This window comes from Brassica rapa, chromosome A05, assembly GCF_000309985.2.
Source record: "Brassica rapa cultivar Chiifu-401-42 chromosome A05, CAAS_Brap_v3.01, whole genome shotgun sequence".
NCBI lineage: Eukaryota > Viridiplantae > Streptophyta > Magnoliopsida > Brassicales > Brassicaceae > Brassica > Brassica rapa.
The window spans coordinates 22099872-22122145 of record NC_024799.2 but is presented as its reverse complement, the minus strand read 5'-3'; the positions used below and the strand labels follow the sequence as shown (position 1 = coordinate 22122145).

The 22274-nt window shown below is 29.6% G+C and overlaps 3 protein-coding genes across 3 annotated transcripts; 2 read left to right on the top strand and 1 right to left on the bottom strand.

The window, feature by feature from the left end:
* Nucleotides 1–1474: 1474 nt before the first annotated feature.
* Nucleotides 1475–2860, top strand: LOC103869682 (putative F-box protein At3g17500). The gene is made up of 2 exons (XM_009147761.2): nt 1475–2488; nt 2846–2860. The coding sequence occupies exons 1-2, from the start codon at nt 1475–1477 to the stop codon at nt 2858–2860; spliced, it is 1029 nt and encodes a 342-aa protein (XP_009146009.2).
* Nucleotides 2861–4339: 1479 nt separating this feature from the next.
* Nucleotides 4340–8203, bottom strand: LOC103869680 (CBL-interacting serine/threonine-protein kinase 1). Its single transcript, XM_009147760.3, has 12 exons — nt 7767–8203; nt 7569–7631; nt 6322–6393; nt 6130–6237; nt 5961–6041; nt 5703–5882; nt 5409–5627; nt 5223–5327; nt 5014–5130; nt 4846–4908; nt 4680–4754; nt 4340–4602 (listed from the first exon to the last, which is right to left on the bottom strand). The coding sequence occupies exons 1-12, from the start codon at nt 7959–7961 to the stop codon at nt 4540–4542; spliced, it is 1341 nt and encodes a 446-aa protein (XP_009146008.1). The 5' UTR covers nt 7962–8203; the 3' UTR covers nt 4340–4539.
* A 453-nt stretch (nt 8204–8656) lies between these two features.
* On the top strand, nt 8657–14981 carry LOC117134170. The gene is made up of 3 exons (XM_033292055.1): nt 8657–10647; nt 11653–11926; nt 12029–14981. Exons 1-3 carry the CDS (start codon nt 10549–10551, stop codon nt 12145–12147), a joined length of 492 nt encoding a protein of 163 aa, XP_033147946.1. The 5' UTR covers nt 8657–10548; the 3' UTR covers nt 12148–14981.
* Nucleotides 14982–22274: the final 7293 nt, after the last annotated feature.

Here is a 22274-nt window from a genome sequence, read left to right as displayed (position 1 = left end):
TAAATTTTTATAGTAACATATTTTGCAAAAAATACATCAACTAAAGGTTGGTTATTTAGTATTATATTTTGTATAGTATAAAATTCTAAAAATAGGTATTTGTGCAACTCTAACAATATGTTACCAATTTAATATAATTTGTCATATTTAATTCATATGGCACCTTTATTTTCATATAATATAGACTATAATGATATGATTTATAAAACATCATAATGGTTTTTTATGATAAAATTTTAGCTAACATTAATTATAATAAATTATATTTCTAATTACGAAATTAATTAATTATTTCATAAAAATATATTTATTTATTTTGGTAGGATTTTTCTCAACATATATTGTTAACTAAAATAAAACTCAAATTATAGTTAAAAAGTGATTTATTATTAATATCCATATCTTTCTCAGATTTTGTTATAATTAAAATAAATATTAAATTTATAATTTTATTTAATTATTAAAATTTCAAATTTTTCTAGTAACTTATTTTGTAAATGATATATGAACTAAATGTTAGTTATGTACTATTATATTTTGTATATAATCATTTTTAGATAATATATTGCTTTTTTTTGTAAATAAACAAAATATAATATATAGTTGTAAATAAAAGTTTAACATATATTAATAATTTTAGTTTTTTCATAAAATATTAGATATTTTAAAATGTTTTATCAATGACTGATAAATTTATTTAAAGGAAAGCGTTTTAAAAATAGATTAATCTACCAATTTAATATAACTTTTTCATACTTAATTCATAGATCACCTCTATTCCAATACAATATACATTATAATTATAAATTTATAAAAACAACATAATTTGATAAAGGTTTAATTAACATTAATTAGAATAATATTTGACCATTAGTTACGAAATTAATTAATGAATTATTTTGGTAGGATTATGTTAGATTTTTTTCAACAGACCTTTTATAACTAAAAAAAAAATCAAATTTATTGTCCTTACTTGTCAATAGTAGATAAATAATTAATATGTTTCAACATATTTTTATAACTTTTTAATATCTTACTGATTAGTAAGATTTAATATAAATAATTAATATTTTACATTAAGTAATTAATTAAATGCTCCTACTATGACTTGTCAATAGTAGATAAAAAATAAGACCCTAAATTAATAGATTAGATATTTAATTAAATACTATTAAATGTTGTTATATATTTATAAATATATTCGCTTATAGTATTTAAGAAAAACTTTATACTTTTAGTTGTATCATAATTTTTTTAATTATCATGTGTCGTGATTATGTTAATCAGCAATTAAAAAGGAAATCTATATAATAATTAAAAGGAAGAAAATTTATATAATAAAATTACTAATATAAACCACGTTGTTATGTATATGGTCAATATACGACTAGTTATATAAGGGCAAACGTGAAAGTCAAATCCATAATTTCTAAGAAACCTAGCCACCTCTCGCCTTCTTCTAATCCATTGGGAGATGACAAGAGATGCATTGAGGCTGCTCTACCTTCCATGGGATTTAGTAATTGAGATACTATCTAGAGTTCCGACCACATCTGTGAGACGATTACGTTTTACTTGCAAGCGATGGAACGCTTTATTCAAAGATCAGGAGTTCATCAAGAAGCACATGGATAAAGCACCAAAGCAGTGTAAGGTTCTCACGTTGAGTGATTCAAAGGTTTATTCAATGAATGTAAATCTCAATGGGATTCACGACAACGTTGTTGATCCACAAACGTTGCTGAGCCTAAACGATTTCCACAATCCGGAACAATTCAAGATATATAAAATATTTCACTGCAACGGGTTATTGTTATGCACTACCACGGACTTAAAACTCGTGGTTTGGAACCCTTTTACTGGCCAAATCAGGTGGATCCCATACAGTGATCATTACAAGGATGATTCCAAGTTTGTTCTTGGATACGAAAATAACAAGTCTTGCCAAACCTATAAAATCTTGAGGTACAGTCTTGAAGATTATCAAGTTGTTGACCATGGAGTCTATGATTTTGAGTCTCATTCGTGGAAGCATCTTAATGACGTGGTCCCCAAAAACTGCAGCGTAACATCAAAGGGAGTGTCTTTGAAGGGGAATATTTATTGGATTGCCCATAAAAACTATGAAGAAGATATCTTACTTACTTTCGATTTTTCAACAGAGAAGTTTAGGTGTTTGTCTATTCCTTTTCCGAGTGTCGATGATGATTGTGTTGCTACAGCTCTCTCAGTTGTTAGAGAAGAACAACTATCAGTATTACATGGCAGTGTTTTCAATACACGTCCAAAGATTGAGATATGGATGACGATACATGATAAGATTGATCAGACCAAAGTTGTGTCGTGGAGCAAGTTTTTATCACTGGAACTAGACGAGAATAATCCTCAGATAGATCTTACAATTGTCTCAAGTTTCTTTATGGACGAGGAGAAGAAAGTGGCCGTGTTATGCGATCAGGATTATAGGAATAAGAGGAATACAGACATGGTATACATTGTTGGAGAGGACAATCTGTTAATGAAAATACCCGTAGGAGAATCTAGATTGCAATTTTTGCGTCCAGTTATTCACAATTATGTTCCAAGCTTGGTTCGAATCCAACAGGGTGGAGTAATGACACGAGAACGAAAAAGAAAAAACCGGCATTAGTGGTTATAAACCACCGGAAAGGAGTTGCACAAAAAAAAAAAAAAACCACCGGAAAGGATTTTTCAGTGTTGAATGTTTTGGGTTGATCTTTACATTATACACATCTTTGAATATTTAATCTTTTTAATGTTTTTTGTGGACTTGTCTTCAATTAATGTTTCGGTTTTGACTGTTTATAGTTTTGAATGTGTCCAGATAGTGTACGTTTGAGTGTTGCCGTGTTGTTGTATATGTCTTAATCGTTGATGTTTTATCTCTTGATCGTTAAATGCCTTGTTTGTACGTAGGTTCTTTTTTCATTGTTGAGCAATTTTTGAGAATTATGAAACGAGAGTTTCTGATGATTGATTCGTTTATACGTTGGAGTAAAAGAATTCAAGAACTTCAAAACTAAATGTCTTACATTCGAAGAAGCGACATATGAAGAAAGGGTGTTCATGAGACCGACCAGCGTTATATCACAAGTTTATCTATGTGCATTGGCAGGCAAGCCTTCCTTAAGAAGCTTAAGGAACAACCCCATAATTCATCCAATTATATTCAATTTTCTATCAAACACAATCTATACTATTATTTGCGAAGTAAATTTTGAGAACGAAGCTCTCACGTTAAAAGTTAGCACAGTTAATATCGTTTATACCCTTACTAAATAAATTAAATAAATTAGATTAAATAAAAACGAATTTAGTGTTTATTTAATTAGATAAGTGTTTACAATTAATAAAAATAAAAATTATCCATAATTTTAAAATATATTTAAAATAAAAATAAAATTCTTAAAAATATATATATATATATATATATATATATATATATATATATATTGTGTTGTTATCCTTTTTTGGAACAATATTGTGTTGTTATGCAAAAATATATATTTTTTAATAAAATGGTTAAAAGTTCAAAAACAGAAAATACATGACTAAATATTAAATAAAATTATTAATTCTACATAATTGAAAGAGAATATCAAGTGATTTCTAAGATTTATTTATTATTTATTAATAATGAATATAGTGTGTACAAAGGAATTTTAAAAATTTCTAATACATAAGAATTTTCAATGAAAACATAAATAATAATTTAAAATTATATTTTTAATTAGTAATACATGTATTAATAAGTAGTTATAAAATCTATATGCCCGCACGTGCGGGCGATACACCTAGTTCACCATAAATTTGGTGATAAATTATGTACATATAAATTATGTACCAACATAGTCCACGTTGTAAAATACAAAGACTATTAGTTAATGGTCTCTATATAAGAGACTAGTTATTACAAGGGCAAACGTGAAAGCCAAAACCCTAATAACCAGCGCGCTTTCTTTGAATTTCTTGGAGATGACAGGAGAAACATTAAAATTGCTCCATCTACCATTGGATCTTGAAGATGAAATACTCTCTAAAGTTCGGGCGACGTCTCTGAGACGATTAGGCTTTACTTGCAAGCGATGGAACGCTCTATTCAAAGATGAAGAATTCATCAAGAAGCACTCGGATAAAGCTGTAACGCAGTATATGGTTCTCATGTTGAGTGATTTAAGGCTTTATTCTACTAATGTAAATCTTAATGAAATTCACGACAGCTTTAATTGTTGATCCACAGACCTTGCTGAGCCTAGACGATTTCCACAATCCGGAACAAGTTGAGATATATAAAATATTTAACTGCAACAGGTTATTGTTATGCACCACCATTTGGCTTTGGCCAACTTAAGAGGCGACTTTAGCCAACTTTTTTTCTATATATTAATGCAAATTTTCGCACTAATTATACAAATCTGAGCTCTTTGTCTATTTACATAAATGAAAAGTTATTAACATCGTTGGTGTACCATACTTATTCGACTATACATAATCTTTAGCCGAAAACACCAACACATTCTATGTTACTAGCTCTTGTTCCGGCGAGGAAGTGCCTACTTCTTTTAATAGTCTCTCGTACAACTGCACCAAACCCAAATATTAACTTCAATTTTTATAGTCCTTAACACACAGAAATCACAATATAGTTAGTAGCATACCTGTCTATACAAAGATGAATCGCCATAAGATTTTCTTAACTCAACCACGTTCAGTGACGGCTTTATCTCGAAAACCTGTTTATTCATACAATTGGTTTTTTTTTTGCTTAGTTCAATGTAATCACTAAATAGGCTAAAGATAGTGAAATATTATTATGTAACATACCTCAGCTGTTACTGATAAACCAACTTGACCCTTCTGGTTATGTTCTTCTTGCTTTACTTTCAACTGTAAAACAAAACAAAACAAAAAATAAAACAGTTTAAATTTTTTTAAACTCTACAAATTCAACTAGCAAAGAAAGAGGAAGAACACATAATAGTGAAGACTCACCTTTGCATTTTTCTTTTGTACACTGAATCCCATTTCTGTAACTGAGTTTTCGATTTTCTCCAGTAAATCTTTTGCTGAGCTATTTGAAGTAAATCTTATTCTCCTCTCTGATACATTCTGAGAATTGGAAAATAAAACTTTGTTTTAGTATAAATAGTACTGTCTCAAGCAGGGCATAACTTTTGAAACATAGCAAAATGAATACGTACCTCTTGTTCAAAGAAACCAGACAAGTCAAGAAAGGAAGACATTCCGATCAACTGAAACGCGTTGATGATAGTCGGTGAATCACTGCCCTTTCCATCTTCCGATCCCTACACAGTTCAGAGCGCATTAGGGACACATTGTACTTGAACCAAAAATGCTAAAAAGAAAAGAAGCCGTTAGATTCTTACGACGTCTTGGACTGAGAAAGCATCATCGTCTGTGTCAATGTCTTCTTCGTCATCATCATCATCTGGAACTGAAGGAGTATACTCGTGCTTGAACCATTCGCTGGCTTTAATACCTGCGACTGTGATCCTCGAGACAGGATTTGGATCTAGCATTTTCTTGATCATGGTTCTTGCACCAGGTGATAACCATCTTGGTATCGGTGGGTCTCCTTTGCATATCTGTTGAAAGATGAAATATTATTATCAATATTATCTTTTTAAACTGAAGATAAGAGATCAAGAGGCGGACTTTACCTTCTGGTAAAGAACTACAAGGTTTCTATCATCAAAAGGGAGACATCCGGTTAGAATCACATACAGGACTACACCACATGACCATATATCAGATGCTGCACCCTCGTAGCCTCTGTTAGCTAAAACCTCAGGCGCAACGTAGTTAGGACTTCCACAGGTTGTATGTAGCAATCCGTCTTCCTGAAAATGGCAAAAGAAAAAATGTTAAAAATTGATTCAATTCAACAACTCTATGTCTGCTTATGTTAATGTATATACCCTAAAATGCTGAGGCAGAGCACTGAGGCCAAAGTCAGTGATCTTTATATGTCCCTTTGCATCAAGAAGAACATTCTCTAGCTGCAATATGATAGAGAAAAAGTTGAATATTAGGGCAAGATTTTCATAATAGGTTGTTAGGGTTTTGGAAGACGTGAGAAACACGGACCTTGAGATCCCTGTGGAAAACACCTTTGATGTGACAGTAACTGATTCCATCGATGAGCTGCTGAAACATTTTTCTTCCCTCAGTTTCTGTTAGCTTTCCGTTTGAAACCTGAGAGATATCAAAGTGTGATTTTAGCTTAAATTTACACTCGTGAGTGAGCTTTTCTTGCGGCAGAAGGTAATGGAGTCTTACAATTTTGTCGAACAATTCTCCTCCAGTTACTAACTCCATCACCATATTGATCTTTGTTTTGCTAGCCAAGACCTGCATGATGACCATAAGGCCCGTTAGTTTCAAGATGCTTGAGATGAGATGTTTGAAAATTTAAAAGTTTGCTCGTAATTAAAAGTGAATAAATTTTAGAAATGTGATCTCAATCATATCCAAGAAAATCCATAATAATAACAAAACCCTTAGGTGTCCAAAATCTACACGAACACATAAAATAATAGGTTAACCACAACACGACCTTAGACTTGAAACGTGAACCACGTGTGTTCAATATGTCTAGCACATAATCGGTTGCTTGACCAAAAAGTCAACATTGATCCGAGTTACAAGGTAAAGCAAAACTCAAAGAAGTGAGAGATAACAAGAAGTCAACAATAAACGTCTTCCACTCTTTTAACCCAAATGTACAGCAACACCAAAATAACACTAATAATGCATAAAACTACATATTAATAACATTATCGTAACAAGAAGAAACGTATGCGTAAGATCAAAGTGGGTCCATATGGATAAAAAGCTTCAAAAAGGTCCTAAGATTAGGCAATTATTAACGATCAGCGCCATATCTTGCCATTTTCACGACATGAATTTGGGACCCACGTTGAATTGAAAAGGTCAAGTTACCGGCAAATCCAGCAAGCATTTCGATAATGGAATTATTTTTTTTTTTTTTTAAGGATAATTTTATGTAAACAGTGGCTAATTTGGCAACGTGAAAAACAAGCTAAAGGAACATACATCGGTACGAAACTTTTAAAGTGATTAAACCGAATGACTTGTAAGATATTCTCAAAAGCAACAATATGTAGTTTCAGAGACAATCTGATGTCTAGTCCTCAAAGTCAGCAAGTTCTAACGACTTTTGTTTGATAAGATAAAAACTAAACTAAAAATAGGATGGTATTAGTGATTCCAGACCTCTTAATCTAAATTACAGCAAAAAAAAAGGATTAAATTTTAATAAATAAATATATATAAGCAATAATTGAGAAAAATTAAGTTTTCACTTTCTGCAGACTCGGGTACTAAATAAAAGAAAAGAACCTACCTACACCACAACCAAACAAACGAAATAAATAAATCATCCAAATTGCTATACTAATCAAAGAAAGAATCATTCGATAATCCAGCAAGATTATAGGAGTATTTTTTAATCAAAAAGCTAATTACACAAAATTAAATTAGGTAAGATTATTTGGGATACTCACCTCATGTAATCTGACAATGTTGGGATGTTTCAGCATTTTCAGCGTTCTGATCTCTCTTTTTATCTGCAAAATTAATTAATTACGATATCTATTAAATAACAAATTCCAACAAATCTCCCGGCGACTTTTTCGCCTAGAAGTAACCGAAACAAATAATTTGAATAACATCGATTATATGGAAAACGTAAAAAAAAAAACCTGCAAGGAGAAGTTGAGATCGGCGATACGAGACTTGTCGATGATTTTAACAGCGAACGGTTGACCAGACACGGTGTCTTTAGCGAATTTTACTTTTCCGAAATTACCCTCGCCTAGCGTTCTTCCAAGCTCGTATTTCCCCAGTCGCATTCCCTTCCTCACCTCCTTCTTCTCTTCCGCTTGCTCTCTCACCATCCAATCACCGGTTTAGAAAATTTTCCAAGGAAGCCAAATAAAAAAACAGAGAACCAAAACGATTTAACGAATGCTCGCTTGAATCTCTCCCGATTAGATTGCGTCTATGGCTTTTAGCTGTGTGTATGTATGTGTGAGGGAGATATATGTATATATATTTGAAAGAGAGGAAGAAGATTGGGAAGAAGAAGAGAAGAAGAGGCTGTTGAAATCGAAGAGAGGACGCCACTTCTCGTTGCTTCCTCCCTTCCTTTTTATATTCCCACTTTATTTATTTCTGATTATTTTAATTCTTTTTTTTTTTTGGTTTCTTGTTACACAGATTTTTTTATTGGATAACAATTAACGTGTTAATCTTTTTCTTTTTTTTCTCAAAACCATAATTATCTGAACGATAAAAATTGTCTAATACAGAAAATCTTGCTTAAAAATTGATTCATTTTAAAAATTATTATTTATAAAGTTGTTATTTTTTACAACAGGGAACATCTTTAATTGAATTACATTATTTTTTTGTTGGAGTATACGTAAAATAAAATGTATTATCAAGATGCATGTGTATTTTATATGTGTGCTTGTAGACATCTACGGGCCCACGTTATTTGCTGCACTTGTTTTTATGCTGAAATTAAATAAATTAATCTATATAATAGATTCATGAGAACTTTGGTTTTATAATAAGCTGGAAAGAGACGCTATGTTGCCCTTTTTATATAAGATCTTGTTGTGGAGCAGTTTTGATTTAGTTTCAGATTTTAGAAATTTCTCTTTTATATAAATATTTATTTAAGCGTGTGATGATAGTAAACTGAACACGAACCGAAAAAATATTATCAAACCGGAACTGGAACCTGTCAAATGATCTAAATTTTAATACTCAAAAAACCATAATCGAACTCCACCCCAGCCAAAATAGTTTGGATATCCGAAAATATCCAAATCATAATTGTATACTTAAATATTTTAATTATTTTTAGATTTAATATTCAAAGAATTTTCAAAATACCTGAAAATATTCAAAAAATTATCCAAAATAGCCAAAAATAAATATCTGAAAATAATCAAAACATCAAAATATCTAAAATACATACCATTTTTCCACCCAAATATTCTAACTGAATCGATTTTCTTATTAATTTTAGATATTTAGTCATATAATATTCAAATTTATATGTTATATTAGGTTTTATTATTTTGATTTTGAAGATTTTAAAGTATATTTGAATTTTTAGTTTTAAAAACAATTTAAACAGGTATTTTGAACCAAAATCGAACCTCAAGAATCAAAACTAAACCTGAACCAAAATGTGTAAATATTTTAATAAATTAAATTTTTACCGCTAGAAACCAAAATCCGAATAAATCCGAAGAAAACCCAAATGGATACACAGACGCACATCCCTAACTCAACTTGAATTTTTCTTCGATTATCATAGAAATTGCTTTAAAATATTTTAAAGTGCATTGATTTTTCATCAAATCTCTTAAACTATATAATCATAAAATTTACAGATTTACTAAATGTTCATGGTTACAAAATTCAGGGCCGGCTCATTGGGGGGACGGTGCGGCCGCTCAGGACTCAAGCCTGTGTCCCCCGTATAATAATAATTAAAGGGTCTAATTTTTATATATATCTATATTTTTATATATAAAAAATTATAAGTATAATAAATAAAATTGAAAAGGGTCCAAAATTATTTGATATGTATATAGTTTTATTTTCATTGCAAAATATACAAAATATTACTGATTAAGTTTTTAAAAATATTTTAAACATTATATATATATAAATTTTTGAGGGAAAAAAATACTGTTTTCTCTAGAGTCCCTAACAGTGTTGAGCCGGCCCTGACCAATCTATAAATCTTACTGCTGCGAGAAGTATCACAAACAATAAACCTCATAACCTGTTAAATTTTAAAAAATGTTCAAGTGATCATATTCATAGGATTAATATCTGATTTCCTTTAGAAATCGAAGGTCTTCAAATCCTACTATATAAAAGGGACTATTTTGGGGGCTTCCAAGGTGTGCCACATGGGCAAAAAAATTCCTGGCCAATCAATCTGCCAGCTCATCTCGGACTGGGCTGATATCCATGTCAATTACGAAGCCCAAACAATTTATTTGAAGCCCAGTCGATACTGAAGTCAGCTCAATATCCATTTACGAGAAGCCCAGTCGATACTGAAGTCAACCTAATATCCATTTACGGTATATAATATCTCCAAAACACACAGCCTCCACCTAACCCTAATCCATCTCTCACCGTCGTCGCTTCACTTCCTCTCCCCAAACTTCTCCAGCCTAACGCCTTCGACCACACTGATGAAACTTCAATGGTCTGCCATAAATCCTCCATTCAAGAAGATTATTGACCCTCCACATCTCTCCTTTGGGTCGATGATGTCTATCTCTTTGTGTTCTCTTCTTCTCAGCCTATTTATACGCCATTACCCATCACTCTTTCCTCAGATCTTATAAACCAAACTTTAATCATGGCCAAAAAACCGCTATCCTCACCGGCGAAGCTTCTTCTCCTCTCCTCTTCCGACATGTTTCACCAAGACCAGGAGATTCCACCATGCAGTTTAGGCTTATTCATTTCTGGGAAGCTCGCAAGAATGTCAAAGGAGGACCTGGCATCCTTCTTGGGATTGAGATGCTTATGATCGATGAAGAGGTATGTCTTCCTGTAATCACAAACATAAAAGTATATGAGCGTAACTTTGAAAAATAAAAAAACTTTGTGGGTTTTGGAGGATTACTCGATAGTTTTAGAGTTTAGATCAAAATGAAAATTGCTTCGACTAATAAGACAATTGAAACGTTTGTTATTAGCGTATCTTTGAATTTTTTTTGTGGATTTTAGAGAATTACTCGAGAGTTCTATGATCGAGATTAGATCAATATGAAGCGTTAGTTTTGTTGAAAAAAAAAATTTGGTGGGTTCTGGAGGATTACTCGATACAGGGCCGTCTCAAATTATACTAAGGCCCTGTTCAAAAAAAAAATTAACTATATATTTAACAATGTAATAAAATAATTTTAAAAGTTAATAATTTTATCTATATATATTTGACAATTGAAAGGTTATTTTAGAAATGTTCTTAAGTATTTTTTTATTTTTAAGTTCGGGCCCTGTTCGACCGCTCCATTAGCACATGCTATTAGACGGTCCTGACTCGATAGTTTTAGAGATTAAATCAAAATAAAAATTGCTTCGACTAATAAGACAATTGAAACGTTTGATATTAGCGTATCTTTGATTTTTTTTTTGTGGGTTTTAGAGAATTACTCGAGAGTTGTGATCAAGATTATATCAATTTGAAGCGTTAGTTTTGTTGCCTTATATGTATCTACTATATTAGTATCACTTGAAAATAAAAATTAATCGTTTGTTTTGTTGCCTTATACGTATATACTATATTAGTAGCACTTGAATATTGTTTTTTTCTTGCGGCGACTTACGGGTAGACTTGCATGTTTAGATCAAGTGTTCTGTGAATAGAGATTAGATTATATCAATATTTGACATGTCTTCGAGTAATACCAGTACTGAACAGTTTGTTTTGTTGCCTTATATCTACCTATTCTAGCGTTTGTTATTATAAAGCAATAATCATTATAAGCAAGAGACTGAAATAACAATATTCAACTGACTCGATTTTGTCTCTATGTTCTGTAGGGTACTCTGGCTCAGGGGTTCATCGGTCAGAACCGTCGCGCCCAATATGAAAAAGAGCTCAGGCGTGGGAGCATCTACACACTGACAAACTACTATGCATCCAACAGCAAGGTGATGTACCATGTTGCTGATCAGAGGCTGGTAATTTGCATCTCACATGCCTCTGCCCTGAGTAAGGTGGACGGAGACATTGAAGGCATTTTGACAGAGCGCTTCAGAATCCATTCATTTTCGGAATTTGAAGCCAACTGCGATCTCAGAGGGGATCTTCACGGTAAGGGTTGAGACGATTCCTTATCAAGTTTAAACAACTATAGCTTCTTAGTACATTGTTTCTAACCGTCTGATTAACAATGTGTGTGTCTGTCTGTTGTAGATGTTGTTGGCCACCTTAAGCTGGTTGATGATCAGCCTCTCCATCAGCGTCCGGTTTTGTGCACCAAGGATGACCCAACATCTCGGAGAGTCATGGTTCATTTGCAGCTTAAAGAGTAAGAATTTGTTTAAAAATTGCAGATTTTTTAAAAGCTTTAGTAATACAAATTGTTTAATTATACAAAAATAATAATATTACTAAATGTGGAATGTTATATATGAATATATATTTATTTTATAGATGATGCATAAGATATTACCAACATTAAATAAAATTATCCGTCTCATATTTATTTTTTTAATTGTAGAGATGACATATAGCAAAATGCTCAAAATGGCCCTCATACCCTAGATATATAGAAAATATAAAATTTTTGAAATATTAATATTAAAATTAAAAAAAGAAAATTTTGAAAAAGTTCTCAAAACTAACTTAAAAATTACAAAAAAAAATTGTGAAACTTTTCCTTTTTTAATTCAAAAAAAACTTTTTGAAACTAATTCAAGAATTTTTAATTCCACATTTTTAATATTTATTTTTAATAGGTAAAATGACCCATAACTATCTCACATACAAATAAATTCTAGATTTTTGTCCCTAAAAAAAAATTGTTCCTACATATGTTGTTGGCCGCATATGCCTCAGCAAAGGAAGTGATTTATATAACCACATGACAGATTCAAAAATCATCATTGGATTGCGTTTAGACAGGTACTAACTTTTTATTAAATAAAAATTGGTTTACAACTAAACAAAATATAATACAATAATTATTTGTAGATCCAAATTGGTACGTCTAACTTTATGGGACAAGGAGGCGTTTAATTTCAGGGAGTTAAATCGCATATCTACCAGGAAAAACCAAATTGTAATCATCACAAGTATCATTCCACGGTTACATGAAGGTAATAAACTAAACATAAAGTTATCCACAACGATATTGATATCATACAACGCTTCCAGAAAATGAATAATTGCTATCCTAAGCCTCAAAGCAAACTACATCAGTCAACTTTTTAAAAATTTACATTACTGCTTCCTACGTCAATTAAATAGGAACACTCAAATACTATTTTCTCTTACGAATATTGAATTACTCAACACAATTTATTATTCAAACTTACTTTAGTTTTTTTTAAATGATCACCACTTCCAATGTCTTCGCATTATAAAAGAAACAAAACTTAATTTACACTTTCATAAACTTCAAAACTCTCAATTTTAATTAAACCGTACTTTAATTAAACATGTAATCCGCGCGAAGCGCGGACACGGGCTCTAGTCTTCGTAATCGTAATTACTTTTAACACCGTTTCCTTGCATGATTTACTATTTACTAATTACAATTTAAAACACTTTTGGATTGCGTCTCTTGTAGACAAACAATTTCAGTGTAGACCTTTTTAAGTATGTTTTTTATTGGTGTGAATGTGAGATAGGCAAACGTTTAATTAAAAATATACACGCGTTTGTAACGTAAATGAATTTCATTTGTTGACAATTAGCAAAAGTAGTTGTTTTAAGATCTCAGATGTATTTTCTAATGTTTGATTCTTCCAAAACGAAATCATAACTTAGATTATAGAATTTATTTTAGGAATACATCGAAAATAAGATAAATAAGAGTATATATTACGTTGGAAATCAGCAACAGACAAATTTTCTAGTAGTGGTACTAATCATGAAATTGAAAATTTTCTTAGGTGAATACTTGAGCGAGGCATAGGTACATTCAATTATGTCAAAGTAGTTTTGAATTAGAAGCATAATGTCATAATTCAGCTTATTAATTTAACTATTCAAGTATGGTGGTCCTAATAAGATACATTATTGACTATAATAGAGTTCTTCCTAAAACGTGGTGATAAAAGTTGCTATTATTTAGAAAAGACGTGTTAGAGATCTCTCCTCGTAAACTAGAATTTTAGAAAGATAAATGTTAAAAAATGTACTTGTTTCAGATTAATTTTGAGTTATATACACATGAAAACTTAATAATCTGTAAAAATCGTATATTCTACGTACTTTTTATTCGACTATTGTTAAGACAACAAACTTTCATATATAAATAGAAAAGCCTATATCATTTTCCAAATTAGTGGCTCTTGGTTTCAACTTCTCACTTCTTTGGTTATGAAAAAGGTCATATGTTAATGTGTCACATGTTTCTCAATGCTCATAAGATGTCTCTATAAGATTGCAGTTGTTAAATGATGTGGCTGAGATAAATAATGAATCTGGAAGGCGGAAACTAAACAAATACTAAAAGTTAATGTGTCAAAACGTGTTGGGATGGCCGGTGGTAGTGCTGCTACCGGCTGCCGCCATTGCCGCTCAACGTTCGGTTACATTTTATTTTCCTATATATTGATTAATGATTATGGTATCCAGTGTAACCGGAACTTTTAATATATAAGAAAATGTTTTCGCTTTAGTTAAAAAAAAATGTGTTCATTTTTTTTCCGGGAATCCAAACATTATAAATAGTGAATTCCAATTTGAATTGAATCCGCGAAAGTTACGGCCGCAACTTTTTTATCACAGCTGACTCATATAATACCAAAAAAGAATGTATAATATATAACAAAGTTTGCGTGAGGTTGTAATTTGTATTTTTCAGCTTGTACTACTGTTTTCACTTGAGCCATTTTTGCAAGTTCGTGTTATTAAATAGTACAGCACCTAAATTACATGTCGTTTATCAATAGTGCCAATATTTGAAACATGAATCCATATTTCTATTAATAATTACAGAAAATGTAAGCCGTTAACCAAAATAGAGGATGTGGTTCCAAATATATGTAAGCAAACTATACATGATATTGAATCAACGCACCATACTGCTCGTTGCACACAAAATCAATCATAGAGATGGTGTCCACCCAAAGAAAGCAAGTTTGATGATTGATGATCAAGTGGCTATCGTTATAGCATAACTGGTCCACACATAATACGGTTTCGATTTTTCTCCAAGTTATAACACATCACTAAGAAATAATGAGTAAACATATAATGACGTGGTGTTGACAAAAAAAAACATATAACGACGTGGTAGGCCGAGAAAGGGTGAATAAAACATGAGATATTTGGGAGAATGGAGGATCCGGGCAGTAGCACGTGATTTAACCAACCAACTGATGACTGACTGGCGTGACCATTGCAGCCATGTGTGGTTGCTCTCTTTTTCATTTTTTCCTTTCATTTTTTCCAACCACAAAATTTTCTTGTCTTTCTAAAAGAAAATCACCGAAAATGAATTAATGGGTCGCATTCTTATTCGTTTCAATTTCGTATGGTTCAATTCATGTATGTTATATTGAACAACACACTAACCAAGGTTATCCCAACATGTTAAATAACAAATTAATAGATGATCTCAGTATAGTTACAATATATCATCCAATTGATTTCTTAATCTTCAGCTAAATAATACTATAAGTATGCAAGATGTTCCAAATTAAACTTTCATTTGCCACGTACTTATTCACTAGGATAAGACCCGCGCCTTGCGCGGGATTAAGTTATTATTTTTATTATATTTTGGAGAATGAAACAATAGTTTGGCATCATTTGGATTAGGGTGTGTTCAATCCGGATATTGGGTTGGTTTCGGTTCGGTTCGGTTTTTTCGATATTTCGGTTAGTAAAATATAACTATTATTCTAAATCCATATTTACTTTGACTTTAGTCTTTCACATACTTTTCAAAAATTTCAACTGGACGACTAAATTGATCAGCCAATCTTGTTGCTTTAAATCATTAGTATTTATATATATATATATATATATTATTTAGTTTGAATATTTATTAAATAAAAATTCATATGCGTTATATTTTATAATCATTTGTAACTTATTATCAGAGTGAGAATCTTCAAAAAATAATCTATTGATCATAAAATTTTCAGAGTGAGAATTTTCAAATTTCTAATAATATAGACGTCTTGAAAAATTCAAAATATAACATATAAGAAAAAATATAAATGTTTTTATTATATATTTAATGTGATTTTTTAATATCTTTCAATAATATAAAATTTTTTAAAAAAAGAACTAAGATACCAAAATTGTTATCAAATATTTCTTATTCATAATAATTAATTTTCATATATACGTTAATCATATTAGGTAATTTCGTAGCTTCTAATTAAGGAAAGTGCAAAAAAAAAATTTGGTAGATTATTTATCAATTCAATAGTTAGTTTATAAAAAATATAATGTAAGTTAAGATGGACCAACCTATTTTTCTAAGAAAAGTATATTTTATATAGTAATTTATTAAATGAGAATTTAGAATCATACAGTTCTATGATCATTCATATCATTTTATAACTGAATATTTAAATCATCTATAACAAAATTTTCAATGTGAAATCTTTAATAAGTTTATAATTTATAAATGTTTTTGAAAATTTATTGAAAGTTTTAATATTAAAATATTTATGTAATCTTATGGTATATAGTTTAATCTATATATATATATGTTTTATTATTAAATGATATTTTTTACTCATATGGTTTTAAAATCATGTGTATCTTCTTATAATATTAAATAAAAATTCATATTAATACAATTTTATGATCATTTGTAACTTATTATGACAAAAAAAAAAATCTATTGATCACAAAATTTTCAGAGTGGGATCTTCAAATTTCTAATAATTTATAGACGTTTTGAAAAATTCAAAATATAACATATAAGAAAAAATATAAATGGTTTTATTATATATTTAATGTGATTTTTTAATATCTTTTAATAATATAAAATTAAAAAAAAGAACTAAGATACAAAAATTGTTATCAAATATTTATTATTTATAATAATTAATTTTCACATATACGTTAATCATATTAGGTAATTTCGTAGCTTTTATTTAAGGAAAGAGCAAAACATTTTTTGGTACGTTATTTATCAATTCGATAGTTAGTTTAATAAAAAGTGTAATATAAGTTAAGATGAAACAACCTATTTTTCTAAGAATAGTATATTTTGTATAGTTATTTATTATATAAGAATTTATAATCATACGGTTCTATGATCATTCATATCGTTTTATAACAAAATATTTAAATCATCGATAACAAAATTTTCAATCTGAAATCTTTAATAAGTTTATAATTTATAAATGTTCTTGAAAATTCATTGAAAGTTTTAATATTAAAATATTTATGTAATCTTATGGTATATAGTGTTTAATCTATATATATATTTATTTTATTATTAAATGATGTTTTTTACTCATATGGTTTTAAAATCATGTGTATCTTCTTATAATAAAAATGTTAAACCATTGATCATTAATTTTTAACATAATAATTTTAATAGTTTTAGTCATTTATTGTCGTTTTTAAAAATTCAAAATATAACATATACGAAAAATCTAAATTTTACTTTTATAGCTAATTTGATTGGTTAATTTATTTTAATAATATAAAATTAAACAAAAAATGATGGAGGAGATATAAATTGTTATCAAATCTTTATTATTAAAATAATTAATTGTCATATATTTATTAGTCATTTATGGTAATTCCGTAGGTTTTATTTAAGGAAAGAAAATAGCACATCATATCATCCCTTTCTTATTAAAGGAGGAACATTCATAGAAATAAACCTTGGCCTCATGTGTTTATTACATGAGTGCCATTTCTTATGTGTCATCACCTAATGCACTCTCATTAGCTTTTTAAAATAACCCTTTGTGACCTAGAATAATTACAACCAAATGTCATTGGACATATACATTATACAATATGATTTATTTAGATCTCGATCGGATTTGTGACATATGCATTACAATCCGAATTGCCGAGAACAACGGGAATTTATGACAAAGATCTATTAGTGGTAACATACATAAGGTAAAAAAGGAAGGCGCGACTCAATAATGCAGATATGGAGTGAAAAAGGCAACAAAAAATATTCGTATGTTAAGGAAATATAAAAAGGCAACTAATTTTGAATTTAATTTAGTTGACTAGAATCTCAGTTCGTTTCCTATACTATTCCAATAAATCCGCACAGCAACAATCAAAGTAAATTTTCGAAATTCAATATTTTGAATATAAAATGGACGTAAATATTTTGCCTTGGACAACAATTTTAATTGATTTTACGGAAATTTTACGGAAATTTTACAGAAATTTTACGGAAATAATTATGGCAAATAGCTATAATTTCTCTCCGTCCGCGTTTTGCATATATAAATATAAGCATGTATTGTTACATCTCCTCATCCGTAAGGTAGTTTCCTATATTATATTTTGTTTCTTTCATATTTTATTATTATATTGCTTATGTTTCGTTTTATTTTATATTTATAATTTAGTGTATGAAAACAATAATTTATTGCCTTTGTTTCGTTTTATCTTTATTTTATAATAGACATACACAATTCTTAGCATGAAGATAATTTATTTTATATAAGTTTTTTGCTTACTCTTAGGATTCATTTCCACAAAATATACTTCAATTAAACAAAACAAATACACAAGTTTTTTTTTAAATCCAAGCTTAATTTATAATAGAGATACACAATTTCGTTGAATCTCTTATTAGATAACATGTAATATTTCTTTCTAAAACTATTAACTTTCTAATACCTATTGATTCAAAGTGATAATTTCTTTAAATCTTCTCACCCCGCACAGGGTGCGGATTATCATCTAGTTATATCATATAGTTTGACCAACTTATGTATCTAACAACATATAAAAATCGAATGTAGACCTACTTATTTTTCAATTGAATGTAATTGACTACCTAATTGAGTGTCACTTATGCATTGAGGCCTCTTTTAATTAATACAAAATTGAGGTTACATCTTTTCAAATGTTCCTCAATTAATATATAAGGGATTTGTTAGTTGTGACTTGTGAGTCTTGTGACTAAAAATAAATAATTAAATTCAACTTTCTCCCATCAGGCCCATCACCTTTCGTTTCACTACAACTAACGTAATTAATACTTTTAGCTTATTGTTTCCTCGTTTTCTTATCATCCAATGGGTTACCACATATACTTCTGCCGTTCTGCGTCGTATCCGAGTGCGACTTCTCGTTGCTTAAGATACCGTTTTGGCCTCACAATTGACAAAGATGTATAGGTGTGTGACCCTTTGCTTAAAATACCGTTTTGGGGCTCACAAATTTTATTTTTTCTTTTTACCAAAAAACAAAATCTTGTTTTTCCTTAAGTAATTTGTCTAAATATATATATGCCCTTTTCGAAAAAATTGTTATACTATGTACCCCATATTAAATCATTTTCCCATCCTCCCCTCGGCGTGTCTTATTTGATGTTTGTGGACTCTATAGTCTATAGATTTAGTTTCGTTTTAACTCTGTCTTCTTTCTATTAATGACCCAGTAACACATCAATAGGTTATCAAATGCATTATGTATGGGTTGTTACTTAGCTAGTTATATATATATATATATATATATATATATATATATATATATTACGTGTTAGTTTATAAATTTTACAAATTTTAAAAGTTTTATATAAATAACACGATCAAGTGACCATGCCATTATAAAAGCCAACGGATATAGTAGTCTAGTCCATGATTTTATAGGTACATTTCACCTGCCAGAGCCAGAGAATATAATTCAAAAGGTCGTCACTTTTCAGATCGAAGTAATTATCCACTTAGTAGATGGGCACGCAAACATTAGTTAAGCAAAACATATTCCTCAAAATTTAAGTAGATGCTTAAAAACGATGCATGATGCTAGTATTTAAGGAGTGACGATGCATGATAGAGTTAGAGACGAAATATTGAATATACACCTAATGGCGGGAAACAAACAAGGACACGACAGGCAGTAATATTAACCACATCGTGACATTCTCGACCACAAATAAGGCAGTTGAACTCATATAATCTTTGTGTGCCCATGTGAGAGTGATCTATCTATAAATGTGCATATGTATCCTTTGGTATCTAAATAAGTTGGCCCCCATGTTTATGTTTTGAGTCGAATGTCTCCCATCTAAATTTCATCGCATTCATAATAATCGCAAGCGGGTCCTATTATGCTCCTAGCGTATTACATATGATTAATTGCATTCGTATTCGAATATATCGATGATCAGCTAAGAAAATTATTTGCCCTACCAAATCGAATAAATGATTATTAGTAAACTTTTTGTGATGATATGCATCCCAGTTTTGAGAATTATCCATTAAGATACGGTTTTCTAAAGTGCCAAACATGAACTAGTTCGCACTAAAAAAATCTAGGTAATCTTTTATATATTAATTGAAAAGTGTTACAATATTTTTTGGTAGTCGCGTATCTCACTATGAAGATTATTTTTAGAATCATTAGAAAAATATGTTGGTTCATCTAAATATATAATAAATTTTTTATTAATCTAACAATAAATTCATTCTTAATAAATTCATTATTAATGTTCTTCATTATTTTCTTAAATAAAAATTATGGAATTTTGAATAATAAAAATTTGCTAAAACTTAGTGTATTTTCTATCATATTTGTTTAATTTAAAACTATTAAAATAAATTAAACAGCCATATTAATCATATAATAAAAATTTATATTTTTCTGTATATGTTATATTTTGAATTTTTAAAAACGACTATAAATTATTAAAACTGTTAAGACTCACACTTAAATTTGGGATCCATAATTTAAATTTTTTTGTTATGACAAGATACAAATGATTACAAAATCATATAAGTAGAAAATCTCATTTAATAAGTATGAAGATTAATATATATATATATATATTGTTTTAAATTAAACAATATACCATATAAAAATACATAAAAATTAATTTAGAAATTACTTTGAATTTTTTCCCTTTTGATAAAAGCTTTGAACAAATATTAACAACTTAAATTTTAAAAAATTATAAATTACTAAAACTATTGATCCTATAATGAATATTTTATTATCAGTAATTTAAAGTTTTTGTTATAAAAGATACAAATGATAAAAAAATCGTATGAGTAGAAAACATCATTTAATAGATATCAATCTAAAATATACTATATATATGTTAATATCATTTATATTTAATTATCTATCATATCAAAAATAAAAAAAAATACTATTGTTTGTTAATAAAATTTATTTATATGTTTGCTCAATTTAATTATATATGTAATAATTACTGACTTTTTAATTATTCAATATATTTATTATTTTATAATATATAAAACATATAATACATAAATAATTTATATATATAATGTTTATCATGTGCAAGATGCGGATATTAACCTAGTAGTTACTATAACGTTAATATATTTGCGAGAATATGGAAACGTTTACGTCGATTATATTAGTATGTCGTCGTTTGGATTTTGGAATGTATCCTGTTTTTTTTTTGTTGCTATATTTGTTTTGAAGGTCTGAAGTCTCATGTTAGTTACAAAACAAAAAAAAGTCTCATGTTGAATTGTGGGGAATATTCTTTATCTCTAGCCGATAGCGCACTTAACTAAAAATATATAGTAGAAGTATATAGAAAAGCGAGCCCTTTTTCTTTTTTTTTATAACATCTGATTATTATTATTAATGAATTTGTTCCGAACTTACAAAGTCTCTGTGTAAGTAATGAGTTACACAAGAAGGAACATAATTATAATAATGAAATCTTTCATTTCCTGGTAGCGATTGCTTGGCTAACAAGTCAGCCACTTGATTAGCATCTCGATGGGTCCATACAAATCTGACTTCCTCAAACTGGTTTTTCCACCAGTTGATATCCCGCGTCCAGTTATAGATATCAAATTGCAGAGTCTCTTTATTTAAAATGTCAATTGCCTTCTTGCAATCTCCTTCTATGATCAAACGCTTCACTCCTCTTGTCCACGCATGTTGCATTGCAATTAAAATACCTTGTAGTTCACTCTCAAGAGCGTTGTTGACTCTATTCCCAATAGCTTGCCCCGCTCCACAATATCGACCTCGATGATCTCTATAGATCCAACCGGCTTTACTTTCCATTAGATTATTGACAAAAGAGCCATCAGTATTGCATTTTATCCATCCTTCTCCGGGTCTCTTCCATATTTTCCTGCTAGAATGATGCACATTACTCTGTTGTCCCGAAGTCAAATCTTGAGTAAGAACAATGTTATCCTGCCATTCTTTTGCATCTTTTTTTGCTTGCTGCAGTAGAACTCTCCACGGTAAGTGTTTTGTCTGAAATATGAGAAGGTTTCGACTCTTCCAAAGTCGCCACAGTATCCAAATGGGTAGATCTTGT